General features: G+C 40.1%; 1 protein-coding gene across 6 annotated transcripts in view; it reads left to right on the forward strand.

Moving 5' to 3' along the window:
* Positions 1-20,115, forward strand: part of afdna (afadin, adherens junction formation factor a) — a 224,583-nt gene that overhangs the window by 51,309 nt on the left and 153,159 nt on the right. For all 6 annotated transcript variants that reach the window (XM_060831656.1, XM_060831652.1, XM_060831654.1 and 3 more), the window contains exons 2-3: positions 17,209-17,404; positions 18,922-19,037. In XM_060831656.1, the coding sequence (XP_060687639.1) occupies positions 17,209-17,404; positions 18,922-19,037 (312 nt within the window). The remainder of the gene's footprint in view (positions 1-17,208; positions 17,405-18,921; positions 19,038-20,115) is intronic.

A 20,115-nucleotide genomic window follows, 5' to 3' on the forward strand; every position in this document is an offset into this window, starting at 1 on the left:
GATTGGTGGAGTAGCAGAAAGCATAAGGGACTGTCAGAGAATACAGGAGGATATAGATAGACTGGAGAGTTGGGTGGAAAAGTGGCAGATGGATTTCAATCCAGAGAAATGTGAGGTGATGCATTTAGGCAAGACTAATTCTAAAGTGAATTATACAATGAACGGAAGAGCCTTTGGAAAAGTTGATGGGCAGAGAAATCTGGGAGTGCATGTCCATTGTACCCTGAAGGTTGTTGCACAGGTGAATAGAGTGGTCAAGAAGACATATAGTATGCTTGTCTTCATTGGATGGGGTATTGAGCATACGAACTGGCAAGTCATGTTAACATTGTACAAGACATTGGTTTGGCCGCATTTAGAATACTGTGTACAGTTCTGGTCACCAACTTACCAAGCGGATGTGGACGCTTTGGAGAGGGTGCAGAGAAGGTTTAGGAGGATATTGCCTGGTATGGAAGGTGCTAGCTATGAAAGATTGAGTAGGTTAGGTTTATTTTCATTAGAAAAAAAGGAGATTGAGGGGGGACCTGATTGAGATTTATAAAATCATGAAGGGTATAGACGGGGTGGACAGAGACCAGCTTTTTCCCAGGGTGAAGGATTCAATAATGAGAGGTCACGCTTTCAGGGTGAGAGGTGGAAAGTTTAATGGGGATAAACACGGCAAGTACTTCATACAGAGGGTGGTGGGTGTTTGGAACACGTTGCCAGCAGAGGTGGTAGAAGCAGGCACAGTAGATTCATTTAAGATGCGTCTGGATAAATGCATGAGTAGATGGGGAGTAGAGGGATACAGATGCTTAGGAATTGACCGATAGGTTTAGACAGTACATTTGGATTGGCTCAGGCTTGGGGGGCCGAAGAGCCTGTTCCTGGGCTGTAAATTTTTTTTTGTTCTTCTTAACATCTGCTCCGCCCTAGTCATTCTTTTTGGTTACCTCTTCAAAAAACTTAGTTGAGTTAATGAGACACTATTTTCCTCTCACAACCATTCTGACTATCCCTGATCAATTCTTGCTTCTCTCAATATCCATAAATTCTGTATTTTAAAATATGTCCGACAATTACCCACAGCCAAAATTAGACACTCGGTTATGTAGTTCCTCAGTTTCTTCTTACAACCCTTCTTAAACAAAGGTACAACATTAGTCACCCTTCAATCATAGTGTTTCACCCTGCCTGGTATGTCTTGTTCTAACAACAATACAGACCTCCTGGAGCTCGTGGCAGAGCCTGTAATCTGAAAGATTGGCTTTAATGTACCTTAATATACACCTTAACACTCAGATTCTAAAGTATAGAGGAACCTCGATTACCTGAATACCAATTATCCGGAAATCAGATTATCCAAAGGAGATCTCGAGGTCCTGACAGAAACATTACATCAAAGACATGTTTCCAACAGTGATCACATCTTTTGCTTACAGTGATTAATCAGGTACCCTTTCCAAATGACTAACTTCACGCCTTCCCTCTCCCTCCCCACACTTTCCCTGGAGTTCTACAGAGGAGTGTACCCTAAACACCACCCTCCATCCCCAGATTATCACTAACATTGGCCTGTATAGGGCAAACGTGGAACCTAGTAAAAAGTTGTCTGTGGCTGTGTGTGCCCTTGCACACTATTTGGATACTTACCATGCAAAGGAGGCAGCAGCTGTCTTGGTGTACAGTCCGGCTGCCCCGGAGAGGGGGTGCGGCGGGGTGGTGTTGGAGAAGGTTTGCAGACAGGGTTGGCCTTGGATGGGATCGGGGGTGGGGCTGGATGGCAAGGTTGGAGGTGGGGGCTCGCATGCTGTGCTCCTGTTAGTTTCCTGAACGGGGAGCAGACTATTAAAACTCTGAGCCCCAGAGGAAAGGCATTTAATCAATTAAGTGAATAATCAATTATCCGAACGCAATAGTGCCTGCCCATCTCATTCGGATAATCAAGGTTCCCCTTGTGGTGTTAAGCCTAACTTGGGCAGTGGAATTTGAAGATCACCCGTTGTTCTCCATCAGCTGATGCATTGGTGATCAATGGCAATTAAGGTTACTAGCACCATTACAGGATAAGCTTGTTGAATTCCAAAGGGCACATTTACAAGACTAGGCCTATGTCAAATGGTGAGAGAAGCCAACCAAGGGATAAAATGTAACTTTGCCTTATCGCCAGTCTACCTATTTCAAATTGACTTAACAGTGACTAAGTGGTAGAAGTGACCACTGTGCAGTCATTGTGAAAGCCAAGTCTGTCATATTGAGGGCAGCCTCAATTGTTTTTGTGTGATAGTAGGCATTTTTAATCAACCTGATCAGACTTAGGACAGATAGACTTAGGGTAGATATCTGTAGCAGGAGGAACTTGCACCTTCTGGCCCAGAGTTAGGGACACTACCACTGTGCCACAACATTGTGTTAATTGAATAGTCTTTGGAGAATTTAGCAGTTGAGAATTTTGAAAGCTGAGCATCCATGTACTGTAGGTCATCATCAAGGCCAGAACCAGTCACCTCACAGCCTGATGTATGCTTTTTAATTAATTTACAGAATGTGGATTTTGCTGGGTAGGCCAGCATTTATTGCACATGTCTGAGTGCACTTGAGAAGGTATTGGTGAGTTGTTTGCTTCAGCAGTCTGTATGATCTGGTACACAAGTGATTTTAGTGAGGGAGTTCAAGGTTTTCAACCCAGTGACATTTAAGTGCTAAAGCAGCGTTACACGTAGCAAAATTTGGACAAGCATTCGGTCTTGGGCTGATAGGCAGATAAAGTTCAGGTTGCACAAATATAATCGGGGAATGGCTTGCAACATGATCTTTAACTATACTCTTAAAGATGAGGTTGAAGCATTCGCCATCTTTAGCCAGAAGTGCCGATAGATGATCCATCTCTTTCCTGTAAGGAGCATTACAGATTTAAGTTTTCAGCTAATTGGGTTCATTCCCTATGGTATCATGAAATGATTGGAGGTGCTGGATACTGCAAAGGCTGTGGATCCTGACTGTATCCCAGCAATAGCACTGAAGACTTCTGCTGTAGAGCTTTCTGCACCCCTAGCCAAGCTGTTCCAATGCAGCTACAACACTGGCATTTACTCAACTCTCTTGTAAATTTGACCCAGTATGTTCTGTACACGAAACTGGTCAAATCCAATCCAGTTAATTACCATTCCATTGTTTACTTTTGATCATCAGTAAAGTGATGGAAGGTGCCATCAGTAGTGCTATCAAGCATCACTTTCTTAGCAATAACTTGCTCACTGATTATGATTAGACTTAGTGTGGAAACAGGCCCTTCGGCCCAACAAGTCCACACCGACCCGCCGAAGCGAAACCCACCCATACCCCTACATTTACCCCTTACCTAACACTACGGGCAATTTAGCTTGACCAATTCACCTAACCCGCACATCTTTGTGACTGTGGGAGGAAACCGGAGCACCCGGAGGAAACCCACGCAGACACGGGGAGAACGTGCAAACTCCACACAGTCAGTCGCCTGAGTCGGGAATTGAACCCGGGTCTACAGGCGCTGTGAGGCAGCAGTGCTAACCACTGTGCCACCGTGCCGCCCTTTGGGTTCTGTCATGGCCACCTATCTCCTGACTTCACTACAGCCAGGGTCAAACATGGACAAGAGTGGTAATTCCAGAGGTGAGGTGAGTGTGGTATTGAGGAATCCAAGGAATCAGGCTGAAAACTGCTTTTTTGGAGTTGTACTTGATGTAATTGAGATGGTATGGTCATTGGAGCTCAGTAACGGGGCATATCTAGAGGTCCGAACATCAGCTGCTTCACCAATGGCCTTCCCTCATCATAATATCAGAAGTGGGCATGTTCAGCATCATTCTCAACTCTTCGGATACTGAAGCAGCCACGTCCAAATGCAGCAAGGTCTGAACAAACGGTTGGACTTAGGCTGAAAAGTAGCAAGTAATATTTGCACCCCACAAATTACCATCTCCAGCAAGAATGAATCTAGCACCTGTCCCTTGAATTCACTGGTTTTACCGTCACTGAATCCTCAACTATCAACATCCTGGGGGGGTTACCATTGGCAGAAAATGAACCAGGCTAGCCATCTAAATACAATGGCTACAAGCGCAGGTCAGAGACTAGGAATCCTGCAGCAAGTAATCATCTCCTGACTACCCAAAATCCTGTCCTCTACCTACAAAGCACAAATCGGGCGTATGATGGAATTCTATACACTCGTGTGGATAAGTGCACCTCTAAAAACCCTTGAAGCTTGGCACCATCCAGGACACAGCACGCTTGTTTGGCAATACATCCATAGCAACAGTGTATTCTATCTACAAGATGCATTACAGAAATTCACCAAGGCTTCTCAGTACCTTCTATACTCACAGTCACATCTACAGGGACAAGGGAGGCAGATACGTGGAAACACTACCACATCCAAGTTCCCTGCCAGGCCATAGCTTGGAAATATATCCAATATTATTAGCTCAAAAGCATGTAACTACCTCCTTAACAACATTGTGGTTCTACTACAGTCAGTGATTCAACAAAGCAGCTCACTGCCATCATCTCAAGGGCACCTAGGGGTGGGCAATAAATACTAGCCTAACCAGTGACACTTATCTCTTAAATGAATTGTAAAAAGAAGTCTGCTGAATTCCCACTTTCAATATCCAGGTGTTCAGCATTGACTAGAATCTTAATTGAACAGTTATGAAAATACTGTGGCTGTCAGAGTCCATCAGAAGCTGGGTATTCTGTGATGGACTCCCCTAATTCCCCAGATCCTTTCTACCAATTGCATCTTTGGAGTAACCGTCTCCCTACATTCTGAAGTTAAGCTACAGATCCTCCAAAAGCTATGGTGCTCGCTACCTAGGAAGAAACATATTAGCTGCATAAGAACATCACAATCTACAAGTCATCTGGATTGAACTAGTATTGCTGTTACTGCTTCATTTGAAATACATGGAAATTCCTACCTGAAGACTATAGGTGTATCAGTGCGAAATAACCTGCAGCAATTCCAGAATGCTGATCAATGCCGCATTGAGGGTAGTTGATGATGGTCTTGAATCATGAATAAATACAGTCAGTTCTGCTCTAACTCAGCAGTTCCATTCTTGTGTAATGCCATATTATAAGAAAGTTGTGTAATAGCAGCACCATGTAAGTTAATGTGGCAGGAATTACCTTATAGCCAATGCACGCTTTAAAACTTAGAAACAGTGTCCCCAATTCATTAGTCATGTTATAGCGGATTCATGTTAACGAAACGTGCGTTATAGAAGAACGACCTGTAAGCAGAAACAGTGCAGATGGTTAAGCCTATTTCATTCCTGTTTGCTCCAAGAGTTGTTTGTGTCTCTTTCCCCCCCCCCCCCCCCCCCCCCCCCCCCCCCCCCCCCCCCCCCCCACCCAGTTGAGTTTATTGGTATGAAGTTTGTTATACTGCTCCCCAGCATAATTATTTTCTTTCCTGATCTCAGATCATTCTTCTGTATGCTTACGTGTACTTTTGCAACCTGCTATCTTAGGATTCTTAAGTTGTTAAAACTGTCACATTACTCATCGCATAAGTATTTCCTACCATGAAGAAGTTGTAACTTTTTTTTAAAAATGACAATGCAATTCAATGCACTGTGAAACATAATTCTGTAATGGTCACAGACAAATTACAAATTTTTGCTTTGTATTAACAAAGCTAAAGATGTCTTTGGGAATTTGATCCTCTAGATCAACTAAAAACCAAAGCGCATATAAAATTGCATGGCCTGGAAGAAAATGAATTTGGATCCTGAACACACTTTTGGAAATATGCTCTGCTTTTGTAATGTTAAGTATTGATTCTGATGTTAGTAATCTGGAAAAGTAAATTAATTTTCTTCTCTTTCATCCATGCCCTAGTAGTTTGGTACTTGTATGCTCATCTGTTGCAGTTTTGTTTAGCATTTAGAAAAATAAATAACAATTATACTTGAAACAGAAATAAAATTCCTCTTTGGAAAGCAGAATAAAGGGACAGACTTGCATTTCATTTCAGCAAGACTTTCTGTAAAATCACGGTTTGAGTTAACTCTATTCTGTATCCAGTGTTTCATAGGGAAAACCCTTGCAGTGTCTTAATCTGCCTGATCATGCTGTGAATCTGTTTCTTGTTTTGATGCACTTTAACTTAAGTTAGATAACTACAGTAGTAGGAAAGGAACTGATAGTTGATGAGGCATGCTGCAGTAGGTGGGAGTGTACTCATAGGATAAAAATACTGACATAGGCATGTTGATGCGAAGAACAGAATAATTTAAATTCTGGCAGAACATGTGAATTATTCCTGGACTACCCAATGTAATCAACTAAACATTTCAAATTACAGGTCAAAGATAACTTCGCCACCTACTTCAAGGTTTGATGTACACCTGAATTTGACAGATTCATTACAGGGATTGAGGAGGTTAATAAATTCTCAAAGTATACATATATTTATGCCACCTTATTATTTATGGATTATTTATAGATAAATGACTCTCATGCACCTAAAGCTGTGCATGCAGGTTGGAAATTACCTTTTTTCCTTGAGTGTAATTGTCCTAATTTCTGCGCTCTCCAGTGCTAATTTTAATTAGTCTCTTTAAAAATTCCTCTGCATGTAATCATTAAACAATGTGGGATATCTTTACATGGAACATGAACCAGTTGCTAGTTCTTTGACTGGAATTGTTAAATAGAAAAATCAATGAGTAGAGCAGGATTGTACTGAGCGTGAGTCAATTCATCTTGCATGCAGTTTTTAACAAAACTGGATCTTTAATAGCGGCTGTGTCTTTAGACAAGCATGTAGAAATGGTGTTAAGCATAGTGTGTAACTGTTTGAATGCCCTTAGCCATTGTCTATTGAGTCTGTAGCAGAAGCATTCAGTCTGTCAGTCATCTGTGTAGTTCTTGTCACATTAAATTACTGAGGGTTCAGGGGTATATTGTGCCTAATAAATGACAAAACGAACAACTTGTTACAATATTTTTGTACCATGTCCAAGATTGTCTCAAAGTTACATTATTACAGGTTTTGAGTGTAATGAGTTTTGATTCTCTTGAGCCAAACTAAAAATGTCTGGCATTTATAGAAGGTTTCCTTGTGCACAGCAGCTGCTTCCATTTAAAATTTAAGTTCATGAGACTGCTTAGCTGCTAAATTAGGCTTGCTTAACCTGGTAGCGGCAACGCTTGTGGTGATCCTTTAATGTTATAAACTCATAGAGATGTACAGCATGGAAACAGACCCTTCAGTCCAACTCGTCCGTGCTGACCAGTTAACCCAACCCAATCTAGTCCCACCTGCCAGCACCAGCCCATAACCCTCCAAACCCTTTGGAGAGCAAGTGAAACTGCCTGGTTATCTTTGTAACTGGAGGGGTTAAATCCTTAGTGGTCTTTAAATTTGATGTCTTCATACCAGTTAGAATTTGTAATAGGTATGAAAGTTTGTTGAGGCATGTTACGATAGTTTTTACATCAGTTTCACTGAATTATTATACCATTGTACCTAACTATTAAAACTGGCAGTGTGCTTGCACTCTTAGATTTACACAGACAAAATTCCTTCCATGTATCTAACAAGTATTATAGTTCTTGCATGTGCACATCTAGTGAGTATCACACTAGCTTTCTGTAATAATATTACTGCCACACTGACTCAGAACAAAAGTATCAAATTAATACTCAAGTCATGGGGCAAGTAAAGTCAAAAATGAGATAAAAGTTGCACAATTGTTAATGAGAAACTACTAAGGTTTTATCAAAGCAGTAAAGCCTAAAAGGGGAATAGAATGTAAGGGATAAGAGCAAGATTCACCCATTTAGCTTACTGTGTTTGCTTCACCATTAAGTACAATCATTGTGATCCAACTGTGACTTTGACTCTACTTTCCTGTCTACACCTCCCATAACCCTTCACTCCATTACAGATCAAATATCTGTCAACCCCCAACCTTAAATATATTTATTAACTCAAACTTCAGTAGGGAATTCCAAAGATTAATGACCAGAATTTAACTTCAAATAATTTGAGAAAAAAAATTCCACCTTCCTATCCCTTAAAGGGAGAGACCTTATTTTGAAAAACAAAATCCTATAGGAAAGCCTATCAAAAACTAATACTGTTCAAAACTATTTTGGGAACTATGGGGCTATGGGTGGGAAGAAATATTTGATGTTTTTTTTCCCACCAACTCCTATTTCTAAAAACTGAATTGAAGTTTTAAATTTAAGCATGATTTATGTGGATTATTTTGAATATTATTTTTACCATAGGGTTTTTGCTTTGCCATTAATGGTCCTTCCAAATTCTTGGACCTTGGGTTTGATGTTTTTGCTCAACATTATCCAAACCTGTGCAGTTTCTCAATTAAGTCAGTCTTATTTCAAGGCAGTTTATCATTTTGCAGCATCTTGGTGCTGCCTAAAATTGTTTGAAGAAAATAATTTTAAAGATAGGTAAACATTTTGTGTGTTTTTGATATACAGGAAGTATGAAGGCAAGAAGAATAAACTTTGAATCCAACAGGATATATTGATTGCATATAGAAAAAATTTATGTTGAAATATTTAACTGCAGGCATTTGCCACAGACACAGTAAATTAATGTTAGTATTTCAGTTTTGAATAATGATTGAATAGAAGGTGGATAGGAAACATTTTGAAATGGAAAGATTGTATACTTTCTTATCTGATAAAATGAAATTACTCTACGAAAAACAAAATAATAGCCTGGTTGCTGTCTTTGTTATAATGACAAGGTTTGTATTTTTAGATGTGAATTGATGTAAGGAGCTAATAGTGGTGGAGCAAGGGCCCAAGGGAGAGGATACAGAAGGTGTCATGTGATCTAGATTAACCCAGTTCATTGGTTGAGTAGACTGTCAGTCAGGAATGTTCATGTGCTAGGTTGGCTATTTTGCCAACTACCAGAAGAGGCCAACCGTCCTGTATTGACAGGCGATCATTGACCAGGGAGTGCCAAATTCCCCAGAGTCTCCTTTCTGGCCCATAGTTTGTTACATTTCTTAGTATTGTGAAGGTGCACACTTTTTTCAGACCTGGCTGGAGTGGGTGTTTTGGAACAGGAGGGACTTGTACCGTTGGGGCAGTCTCCACTGGAACTGATTTGGAACCGGAGTCCTAGTGAAAAGGATAAATAGGGTGGTCACTAGGACTATAAACCAGAGGAAAAGACAGGAAGTATGATGGTAAGTAAAAAGGTAAGCAGCAGGTTAGCATGTGTGCAGGAAGGTTTAAGTACAAGGCAGAAGTAAAAAGGAAGGATAACTCAGGAGATATTATTAGGATAGTCACAACTGGAAGTTAAATATCCAGGGGTAAGTATTCTATTAGGAAGGGCAGACAGGAAGGTAGGGGAAGTGGTGTAGCTCTGATATTCAAGAGCAACATCAAGGTGGAAATTAGGAAGTCTAAGAAGCCGTCGTCTCTACGTATTGTCCATAGGCCACCAAAAAATATCACATTGGGAGGGCAATAAACAAAGAAATAACTAATGTCTGTAAAAATGATGTGGCAATTATGGGGCATTTTGATCTACATGTCAATTGGTCGAGCCAGCTCGGTCAGAGTAGCATTAAGGAAGAGTTTGTTGAGTGTATTCGCAATCGTTTTCTTTAACAGTATGTAATGGAACCGACGAGGGAGTAAGCTATTCTAGATCTGGTCCTGTGCAGTGAGACAGGAATAATTAATGACCTCATAGTTAGGGATCCACTTGGAAGGAGCGATCATAATATGGTTGAATTTGGAAAACAGATGGAGAGTGTGAAGATAAAATGCATTACCAGGGTTTTGTGCTTAAACAAGGGAGACTACATTAAGATTAGGGAGGACTTAACTAAAGTAGACTGGGAACAAAGATTTTATGGTGGGATAGTTGACGAGCAGTGGAGGACTTTCAAAGCAATGTTGTAAAGTGCTCAGCTAAAGTATATTCCAGTGAAAAGGAAGGACTGTAAGAAAAGGGTCATCTGCCATGGGTGTCTAAGAAATAAGGGAGGCTGTCAAAATGAAAGAGAAGGTATACAAAGTAGCCAAGATCAGCAGGAAACTAGAAGATTGGGAAAACTTTAAAGATCAACAGAAAGTTACAAAAAGAGCTATAAAGAAAAGCAAAAGAGAACATGAAGAAAAACTAGCACAGAATGTAAAGACAGATAGCAAAAGTTTCTATAAATGTATAAAATGAAAAAGAGTGGCTAAATTAAACGTTCATTCTTTAGAGGATGAGAGCGGGCAGTTAATTATGGGATGTACTGAAATGACCAAGGCATTGAATAAGTATTTTGTTGGTCTTCACAGTGGAGATTCGTAACATGCCAATAATTGACAGAGACTAAGATAGTTGAGGAGCTAGAAACAATTATTATTACAGAAGAGGTAGTGTTGGGCAAGCTAATGGAGCTAAGGATTTACAAGTCTCCTGGCCCTGATGGAATGCATCCCAGGGTATTAAGAGATGGTGCGAGAAATATCAAGTGCACTTGTGGTAATTTTGCAAAATTTGCTGGACTCTGGGGTAGTTCCAGCAGATTGGAAAGCAGCAAATGTGACGCCACTGTTTAAAAAGGGAGTTAGACAAAAGATGAAGAATTATATATTGGTTAGCTTAACTCTCATAGTGGGAAGATGCTTGAGTCTGTTATAAAGGAAGAAATAGCAAGGCGTCTAGATAGAAATTGTCCTGTTGGACATTTGCAGCATGGGTTCACGAAGGAAAGGTCATGCTTAACTAATCTTTTGGAATTCTATGAAGACGTTACGAGCAAGGTGGACAAAAGGAAGCCAGTAGATGTGTTGTACGTGGATTTCCAAAAGGCCTTCAACAAGGTGCCACACAAGGGGACCTTGTCAAAATAACACCTTTCATAGTTGATGCACAAGGTAAGGTGAAGCACTCTTTCTCCATAAGGCTCTTCCCAACCTCCTTCCCTCAGTGGTATGAGAGTTCCTGATGACTTCCTTCAGTGGTGCAGTTCTGATTCCACTCTGCCTTCTCTTTGGTTTATGCATTCCCTCTCACAACCTCAAAAGAACTTCTATCAGCTACAATGGATTTAAGGTTTTGTAATCATTGTTACATAAGGAATTCTGACACCTAGTTTGTATTTTGTAAACAGAAATGACAATGTGCTGGGAGTGAAATTGGATTTTTGGGTGCTATGGGGCCCCATAAAGTTCTGAAATGTAGATTGCTGCACAAGCAACATGAGCATAGCTTCAGGTGTGAAACTTTGAAGAATTTTAATGCAGTGTTTTTTTTTTCTTCCCCCAATTTAGCAATTCATAAAATCAATGTAGAAAGATATTTGGCACAGGAGAAGATCATTTGGTTATCCCATTTGCTAAAAATAATTTATCCAGGATTATCCTTTTCTTGGTCTGTGGTGCTCTGGATTATGGCACTTCAATTAGACATGTTGTTTTAAAAAGTGAATTAGGCATTTTGTGTATCTCACCCTTTTCAGGCAGAGAACTTCAGATTCCATCTGCACCTGGTAAAAAAAATTGTCACCTCAACTCCTCTTAATTCTTTCACTATATACTTTAAAGCTCTCTTTATTGACCCCTCTGCTAACAAAAATTCCTCTCCACTCTGTCTAGGCCTTCTATAATTTTAGACTCCAATCCAACTTTCTCCATTCTTATTCCTGTCATGAAAACAAACCCAAAGCCAGCCATTTTTATACAGTTCTGGTTGACATTCTTGATCTTGTACTTTAGGCCTCATCTAATCAAGGAAAGATCCCATATTCTACCTTGACTACCTTTTTGGCTTGTCCTTCCAAATTTGAGATCTGTGGACATAAATTCCATGATTCCTGTATTTATCTGAACTTCTTGGAAACTTGTCATACACTATATTTTTCCTTCTATACCCAGTCAAAATGAATTACTGCATACTTCTAATTAATCTATGCCCTTTTTTTTCTGCCTCCTGACCAACCAATTGATATCTTCCTGCAGTTTACAGCTTTCTTCCTCATCAGCCATTTGGTCAAGTTTCATTTCGTTGTTCTTACTCATTTCTCCGTACATTGAACTGATTTACGGCCATATATTCCATGCACTTTTTATTCTGTTCCAGGTCTTCCTAAAAAGCTGTTATCTGACACAGCTTTTCTTTTATCTTCTCCAGCTCCATATGCTCTTTTGACATCTGGAAAAATGATCTCGATTTCTTTCAGGGAACATGTTTTTTCTTCCATACTCTTAATTTCCTTCTCAAGCTCCCATACTCCCTTATACATTTGTTTTCAATCTACCTTTGCCAGAACATATCTCAGTAACAGCATTTTGAAATGGAGAAGGGAGGCAATATTATTTCTTCCAATCTGATTTCTGCTTCAGGGTTGCTAGTTTTGTGTTTGTCACTTGTATTTGTCATTACTTTCAGTCTGTAATAAATGCATAAAACAACTGTTATTTGCTGATGGAAGCCAGATTAGTTTTTATTCACTCTTCATAGCTTAAAGCTCCAAATTTGAGTTATTCTAAATGCTTGTTTGTGAACAGTGTTCATCACAACTGCTTTCATAGTATGAATTGTGGTAATTTGAAAACTGCATTGTTTTTGTTTCATCTTTAGCTTTGTTCACAAATTAGAACTCATGTTCTCATCCAGTATTTCCTAGATGTTTAAGGTATCGATGGATATGGGGAAGGTACAGGATAATGGCATTGAGGTCAAATTCACATTCCATTCACATTCCAGTATATGTTGTCCATTCTTAATTGCCCTTGAGGGTGCTGGAGAACTACCTTCAATTAAAAGATATTGGTGCAGAAACAGGGCATTTGGGCCATTGAGTCTGCTCTGCCATTCAGGGAGATCATGGCCAATCTGATAAATCCATATTCCACTTCCTTGACTTCCCCATAATCCTTGATTCCCTTATTGATTACAAACTTGTCCATCTCAGCCTTGTATGTCTTTAATGATTCAGCCTCTGTATTCTTCTGTGGTAAAGAATTCCACAGATTGACTAACCTCAGAAGAAACACACCATCTCTGTCCTTAATGGATAACCCATTACTCTGAGATTGTCCTCTGAAGTTGAGAGGAAATGACCTCCCTCACCTATCCTGTCACACTTCTTAAGAATCTTCTGTTTCATTAAGATCTCCTTTCAACACTCCAATAAATACAAGTTCACCGTATTTAACCCCTCCTCAGAAAATCAACCAAGTGAACGCTCTCTGGACTATCTCCCATGCTAGAATATTTCTCCTTTGGTAACGTGGCCAAACTTTTTCAGTGTCCTGGGTCTGGTCTGCCCAGTTCCTTTGTATATTTTTAGCAAGACCTCTCTATTTTAAAATTCCATTCCATTGAAATAAAGGTCAGCAATCTGCTTGCCTTCCATATTACCTGTTGGACTTGTGTGCTGGACTTTACTGATTTATGCACGAAGACCCCAAAACCCCTTGTGTAGCAGCATTCTGTTTTCATTATCCAACTGAAAAAAAAGCTCCTCTATTCGCCTTGCCAAAGTGTGTAATCTCACGTTTGCTGGCATTATATTCCATCTAACAAGTTTTTGCCCACAGAATATAAACTGTGTCTGTCTGTAGACTATCAGTTGCAGTCTGTTTCATTCAATGAATGTGTGCAGTTTAGATTAGATTAGTTTAGATTATTTAGTGCGGAAACAGGCCCTTCGGGCCAACAAGTCCACACCGACCCGCCGAAGCACAACCCATCCAGACCCATTCCCTTACATTTACCCCTTCACCTAACACTACGGGCAATTTAACATGGCCAATTCACCTAACCTGCACATTATTGGACTGTGGGAGGAAACCCATGCAGACATGGGAAGAATGTGCAAACTCCACACAGTCAGTCGCCTGAGGCAGGAATTGAACCAGTGTCTCTGATGCTGTAAGCCAGTAGTGATAACCACTGTGCTGCCCATGTCATTCCCACTACTTGTCTTCCTATGCACTTCCCTCATCAAAGTCATTGTAGATAATTGAGGCCCCCGGCACTGATTTCTGTGGCATGCTGCTAGTTATGTTGCCATCCTGAAAATACTTTTTCTGTCAACTGTCTCCTATTAGTTATCTACTCCTCTATCAATGCTATTATATCACCCCCAACACCAGGGACTTGTATCTTGCTCAGTAGCCTTCTGTACAGTACCACCTTAAAAATCCAAATCTATTAAATCTGGCTCGCCTTAATCTAGCCTCCTTATCTCTTCGAACTATAATTTTGTCAGGCTTGGTTATGCGGTCATGAAGCCATGTGGACTCTTTCTTGATTTTATCATGTATTTCTAAATGCTGACAGTAGACTCTCATTTTCCCAATGAAAGGTGTTTGGTTATCTGTGCTACTTTTACCTATTTTTGTCTCGTCAAGTAACCTGCCCTCTTCTGATCTTGCGCTGATGTGTGCATCATTGATCTAGTAAGCAATTGTAAGAAAATGAATCTAACCAGTGGAATAATTAAGGGTGATGTTTTGCTCGAGTATTTGAGAAATTTGGCACTTTTCTCAAGAATCCCCTTGGAATGCTGTCCGAGCCATGCTATTCTATCCTTTCTTACAATGAGGAATCTACGAGTAAACAAAATCTACACTGTCAGACTTAAAGTTTTGTACATATGGATCATTCAGGTGTACTGCAAGCACTCAGGTACACAAAAATAGGAGTTACTAAGTTGAAAACAAAAACAGGAGAGGGATTAAGAGCTAAATCCACCATCTTGCTTTGTCGCCTCAACTTTAACAATTGAGGAGCAAATCTTGATTTAATTAGAGGAAATCTACAAAAAAAGCCAACCATTCTTTATTTCCACAATAAAGATTAAATTGTGGGAGTGGAGAGGAAACACTTGATCTTTGGCGTACTTGTAAAAGAATCTTGCTACACTATTTAATGAAGATAGAGCTTAACTTAGTCATTGCAAGTTAGTGATCTTGATGTCATAATCTGTTGTTTTATCATCTATAATATAAAGCAATGAATAAGTAACCTTACTGAGCAATTCAACAGGATACCTCTCTCCCAAATTCATTCAAAATGTTTGAGCTTCCTAACTTTAGAAATGGCATATGATGGGAAAACATGCTAGGCATTTATTAGTTGTAACTTCCATGGTAATTAATGAGTGAATTAGTTGCCTTTGCAGTAATATTTGTTGCTGCAGGGTATTGATTTAAAAAAAAATTTACAAAACCAGCATTTAAATGTCACAACACTAAATCTCTAGAGTAGTCAAATGAGAACATAGTTTGACATCTAATGTGAAATATAACACTCCTGATGCTGCAGTAGTGCATCAACATTATGCAGATGCATCAGTCAAGGTTAACTGGTTTCAATGTGGTTTATTGGTCACTTCAATTTCTGTGCAGACCCTTCCCTCTAACCTGTTTGTGGCGACCAGATATCTGAAACTATTCTAGTCCCATTTGCCAATATTTGGCCCATATCCCCCTCAACCCTTCCTATTCGTATGCTCCAGATACCTTCTAAGTGTACCAGCCTCCTCCACTTCCTCTGGCAGTTCATTCCATACACTCACCACCCCCTGTGTCCCTCAGGTTCCTTTTAAATCTTTTCCCACCTCGCCTTAAACCTATGCCCTCTAGTTTTGGGCTCCCTCATCCTGGGGAAAAATACCTTGTCTGTTTATCCTATCCATGTCCTTCATAATTTTATAAAGTCAGCTTCTCAGCCTCTGACACTCCAGGGAAAATAGCCCAGCCTTTTCACGCTCATACTCTGCAACCCTGGTAGTCTCTTTGTAAATCTTTTCTGAACCCTTTCAAGTTTCACGACATCTGTCCTATAGCAGGGAGACCAGAATTGCACGCAGTATTCTAAAAGTGGACTAAGAAATGTCCTATATAGTCGCAATATGACCTCCCAACTCCTCCACTCAATGCATTGATTAATAAAGCCAAGCTAACCAAACACTGCCTTCAATATCCAAACTACCTGTGACTCTGCTTTCGAGGAACTGTTAACCTGCACTCCAAAGTCTCTTTGTTCAGCAGCACTTCCCAGGACTTACCATTAAGTGTATGAGTCCTGCTCTGATTTGCCTTTGCAGAATGCATCACTTCACGTTTACCTAAATTAAACTCCATCTGCCACTCGGTGTGTTGACCCTTCTGATCAAGGTCCTGTTGTACTCTGAAATAACCACCTTCACTGTCCAGTATATCTCTAATTTTTGTGTCATCTGCAAACTTACTAACCGTACCTCCTACGTTCACATCCAAATCATTTTTATAAATAATGAAATGCAGTGGATCCAGCACTGATCCTTGTGGCACACCATTAGTCACAGGCCTCCAGTTTGAAAAGCACCCCTCCCCCACTAACGTCTATCTTCTTCCTTCATGCTAGTCTATTGGAATGGCTAGTTCTCCCTGTATTCCGTGTGATCTAATCTTGCTAGCCAGTTTACTATGAGGAACCTTATCCAATACCTTGTCCATCTAGATCATGTTCACCCCATATGAACTTAGTGTACACTGTGCTCTTGGATCCAACCCTGACTTTGTAATCAAGCCTGCTGACAAGGATATTGCTGTCATCTGACATGCTGATCTCGACATTGCCGAGACTGAGCACCAGCTCTCAAGTACCTCCTGTCTCTCCTGGACCATGTCCACAGTGGTCACTGGTCTCATTTCATCTGGTGACCTCCAAACTCCTGCCTTAAAGCTTAATAGTCACCCAACCCCACACAATAGGCTTCTACTTCCTCTGTCTCCCCCTCTGTATGGGTCCCCCTGCTGCCCCACTCTGTGTCTCCATCCCTGTGTCACGCTCCACTTTTGCGTTTACTCTGCCCCTCCTGCCTACCCCTTCTATCACATATACCACTTCTTTCCCCAGCTACAATCAGTTGTGAAGGACGGCCTGCTTTCCCTCCACAGATGCACCAGATGACCTGAGTTATCTCAGCAATTTCTGGTTTTTTTGGATTTCCAGCATCCACAATTTTTGGGTGTTTTGGTAAATCTAAAGCCCCTGATCTAATGGATGAGAATACCACTAGCTGAAACTTGTGAAAATTTAATAACATTCTAACTTAGCCTGAAGCTTGGGATCAAAATAAACAATGCTTGCTTCCTCCTCAAAGTGCGTATTCCTTGGCTGGAAAACATCTGACTTTGTGAAAATGCATTGCTGGATCTGAACTATGATTTTTATGACTTTCTTAGGATCTGGAATTCCATGGTGTGATGAGATTTTATTTTCAAGACAAAGTAGCAGGGAACTTCGCAACAAAATGCATCAGAGTGTCCAGCACTGCTACAACACAGGATGTGATAGAGACTCTTGCAGAGAAGTTTCGTCCAGATATGCGTATGCTGTCCTCACCTAGATATTCACTTTACGAAGTGCATGTTAGTGGTGGTGAGTTTTTGATTCAAGAATTCATTTTTTGATTGTTCCTAAGATGGACAGAACAAGTCTGCGTGGGTTTCCTCCGGGTGCTCCGGTTTCCTCCCACAGTCCAAAGATGTGCGGGTCAGGTGAATTGGCCAAGCTAAATTGCCCGTAGTGTTAGGTAAGGGATAAATGTAGGGGTATGGGTGGGTTGCGCTTCGGCGGGTCGGTGTGGACTTGTTGGGCCGAAGGGCCTGTTTCCACACTGTAAGTCTAATCTAATCTAAGTACTAATACTTGTTTTTGGAGCTTTAAATATGTACGCTAGATACCGATGTTGCCTTTAGTACCACTCTTGTTCTTGTAAAGTTCATTTATAACGATGACCAAACTGGCATACAGTGTCCTTTGTTTCATTAATAGACGCATAGAGGACAATAAGGAGGTGATGTTGAACTGGTATAAGCCACTTGTCAGACCTCAGCTGAAATAACTTGCACAGTTTTGTGTGCCACTTGAAAAAGACATGAATGCATTTGAGAGGTTACAGAATTAATTTACAAGAACAGTTCAAGGTTTGCGAAAGTTTGGTTGAGGATAGATTGAAGTAGTTGTGTCTGTTCTCCTGAGAGAAGAAGGCTGAGTAGATTTGATTGAAGTTTTCAAAATCATAAGTGACCTGGGTAGACTAAATATGGAGAAGCTATTTCTGCTCAATAAAGGGACTAGAACAATAGGACATTGATTCAAAGTTATGTGCAAGAGAAGCAAGTGCAGTGAGTAGTTGAGATATGCGATATGTTGCCTGGAAGCTTTTGTGCAGGCAAGTTTACCTGAGGGATGCAAAAGGGCATTGAATGATCATTTGGATAGAAATAGCATGTGAGAGTGCGGGAGAAAACAAGTTGGTGTGAAGTTACGCTCGTTTGAAAAGCCATTGGGCACATGACGGATTGAATGATTACTATTTGCCCCTTGCCCCTTAACAATTCTGTGATTCTTCACTGCTGGTTTGGATTCACAATTTCAGTTTGCACTTGTGGGCATTTTTGCCCAGTACACATGCCACTTTTCAACAAGTGTCATTTATTATGAAGTTTAGCTCAAATCTTTAAATGCTGCAACAAAAATAAAGGGGAAATTCAGATTGTGGATGAATATAAAACAATCCGTGTGGTTTTGCTCTCATTTGGATCTCAACAATTAAACAAAGGTTAGAAATTTTTAAAGTAGATCTTTCATTCTTATTACCTTGTATAATTTAGTTGATCTAAATCTATTGAGACATAGAAATTGGTGAGTTGAAGCAAAATTAATTTCCACAGATCTGGTGAAAGTGTAGTAATTTTTCTATGCCTACTCTCTCAGATTCAACATGTTGACATTGAAAGTCACTGTTTTCCTATCTTGTCATTTCCAAAATTTTTAATCTAACCCTTATTATAATGCATAAGTTTTTAACCATTTAAGTTATGATTACTTGTATGTTTTATAATTATGTTTAATTTATCTTTTTCTTAAAATAAGTGAATTTTATTTTTTAGAGGAACGTAGGCTCGATCAGGATGAAAAGCCTTTGGTGGTACAACTAAACTGGAACAAGGATGATAGGGAGGGAAGATTTGTTTTGAAAAATGAAAATGCATTCCTGCCACCAAAGGTAAGATTTGTTTTGCTGTACACTGTTTAATAAATCTGCACAATTGGTATCAAGTCTCAGTAGATTAATGCATTGTGTGTTGAAATGAGTAATAGGTGTGAAAAGTTATATATTCAATATTCCTATGTCTTCAGGACAATATGGAACAGTAACAGTAAGAGTAACTGAGGATTTAATGGTCTTTGCCCATTGGTGTCCTGTACCAGTATGAATACATTTCTAAAATCCATGTTTAAAGTATGGAAATGCTGCTATTCTTGTGCAGCTGTACTGTAGCGCATGCTACCACATTCCATTTGCCAAAACCATAATCTTCAGGAATAGACAACATTTCAGAGTCAGCGAGCATCAGGTTTCTCCGAGATGTGTCTGGACAATAAAATTATCCAGATAAATGTAGATTAGAGTTGTTGGAGAAAATATGTTCTTTTTATTTTGTGTAACTAAAAACCATCTCTTATGAGAAATATGTTTTCTCTGGAAAGGATAGTGTTTGAAGTTGATTATTTTAGATGAACCTGTATATTCCAATTTTTCTCTTTTGGATCCAAAATAGATGACCTGGCACTTTACCATATTGGTGATTAATTACCATAAATTTTGTCACTCCCATGTTAGAATTGTTCTTGTGCTACATTCTTCCTTCAGTGCTCTTTGTTTTCCTCCCTTATATGTGACTACTAGGTCATTTATAGAGAAATCCTTATTGAGTTCTGTAACCTTCACGTACATGCCTTTATTAAATTAAGCTAAGATAAGGCTCAAGAATTGCATAATGGTAAGCCAGAAGTTCCAAGAAGAATATCCGTCTCTGCTTCCTCCAGGTACATGCGTTACAGATGCTAGTCTTCAGCCAGTTTGATTCTCTCCACTTGCTATCTCTCAAACATTAGAGGCACTACATACAGCAAAGACTATGGGCCCTTACCCACGTCAGTTACAGGTTCCGCCCCTACTCCCAGCTCCACACCCACACCGGGTCCCAGTTCCCAGCCCTGCTGAGTTCTAACCATCCCTCCAAACTCCCTCTCAGAGGTCGAACGATCAGTCCTCAGCAAAGGACTCCCCTTCATCCCCC

This window comes from Hemiscyllium ocellatum, chromosome 10, assembly GCF_020745735.1.
Source record: "Hemiscyllium ocellatum isolate sHemOce1 chromosome 10, sHemOce1.pat.X.cur, whole genome shotgun sequence".
Lineage (NCBI taxonomy): Eukaryota > Metazoa > Chordata > Chondrichthyes > Orectolobiformes > Hemiscylliidae > Hemiscyllium > Hemiscyllium ocellatum.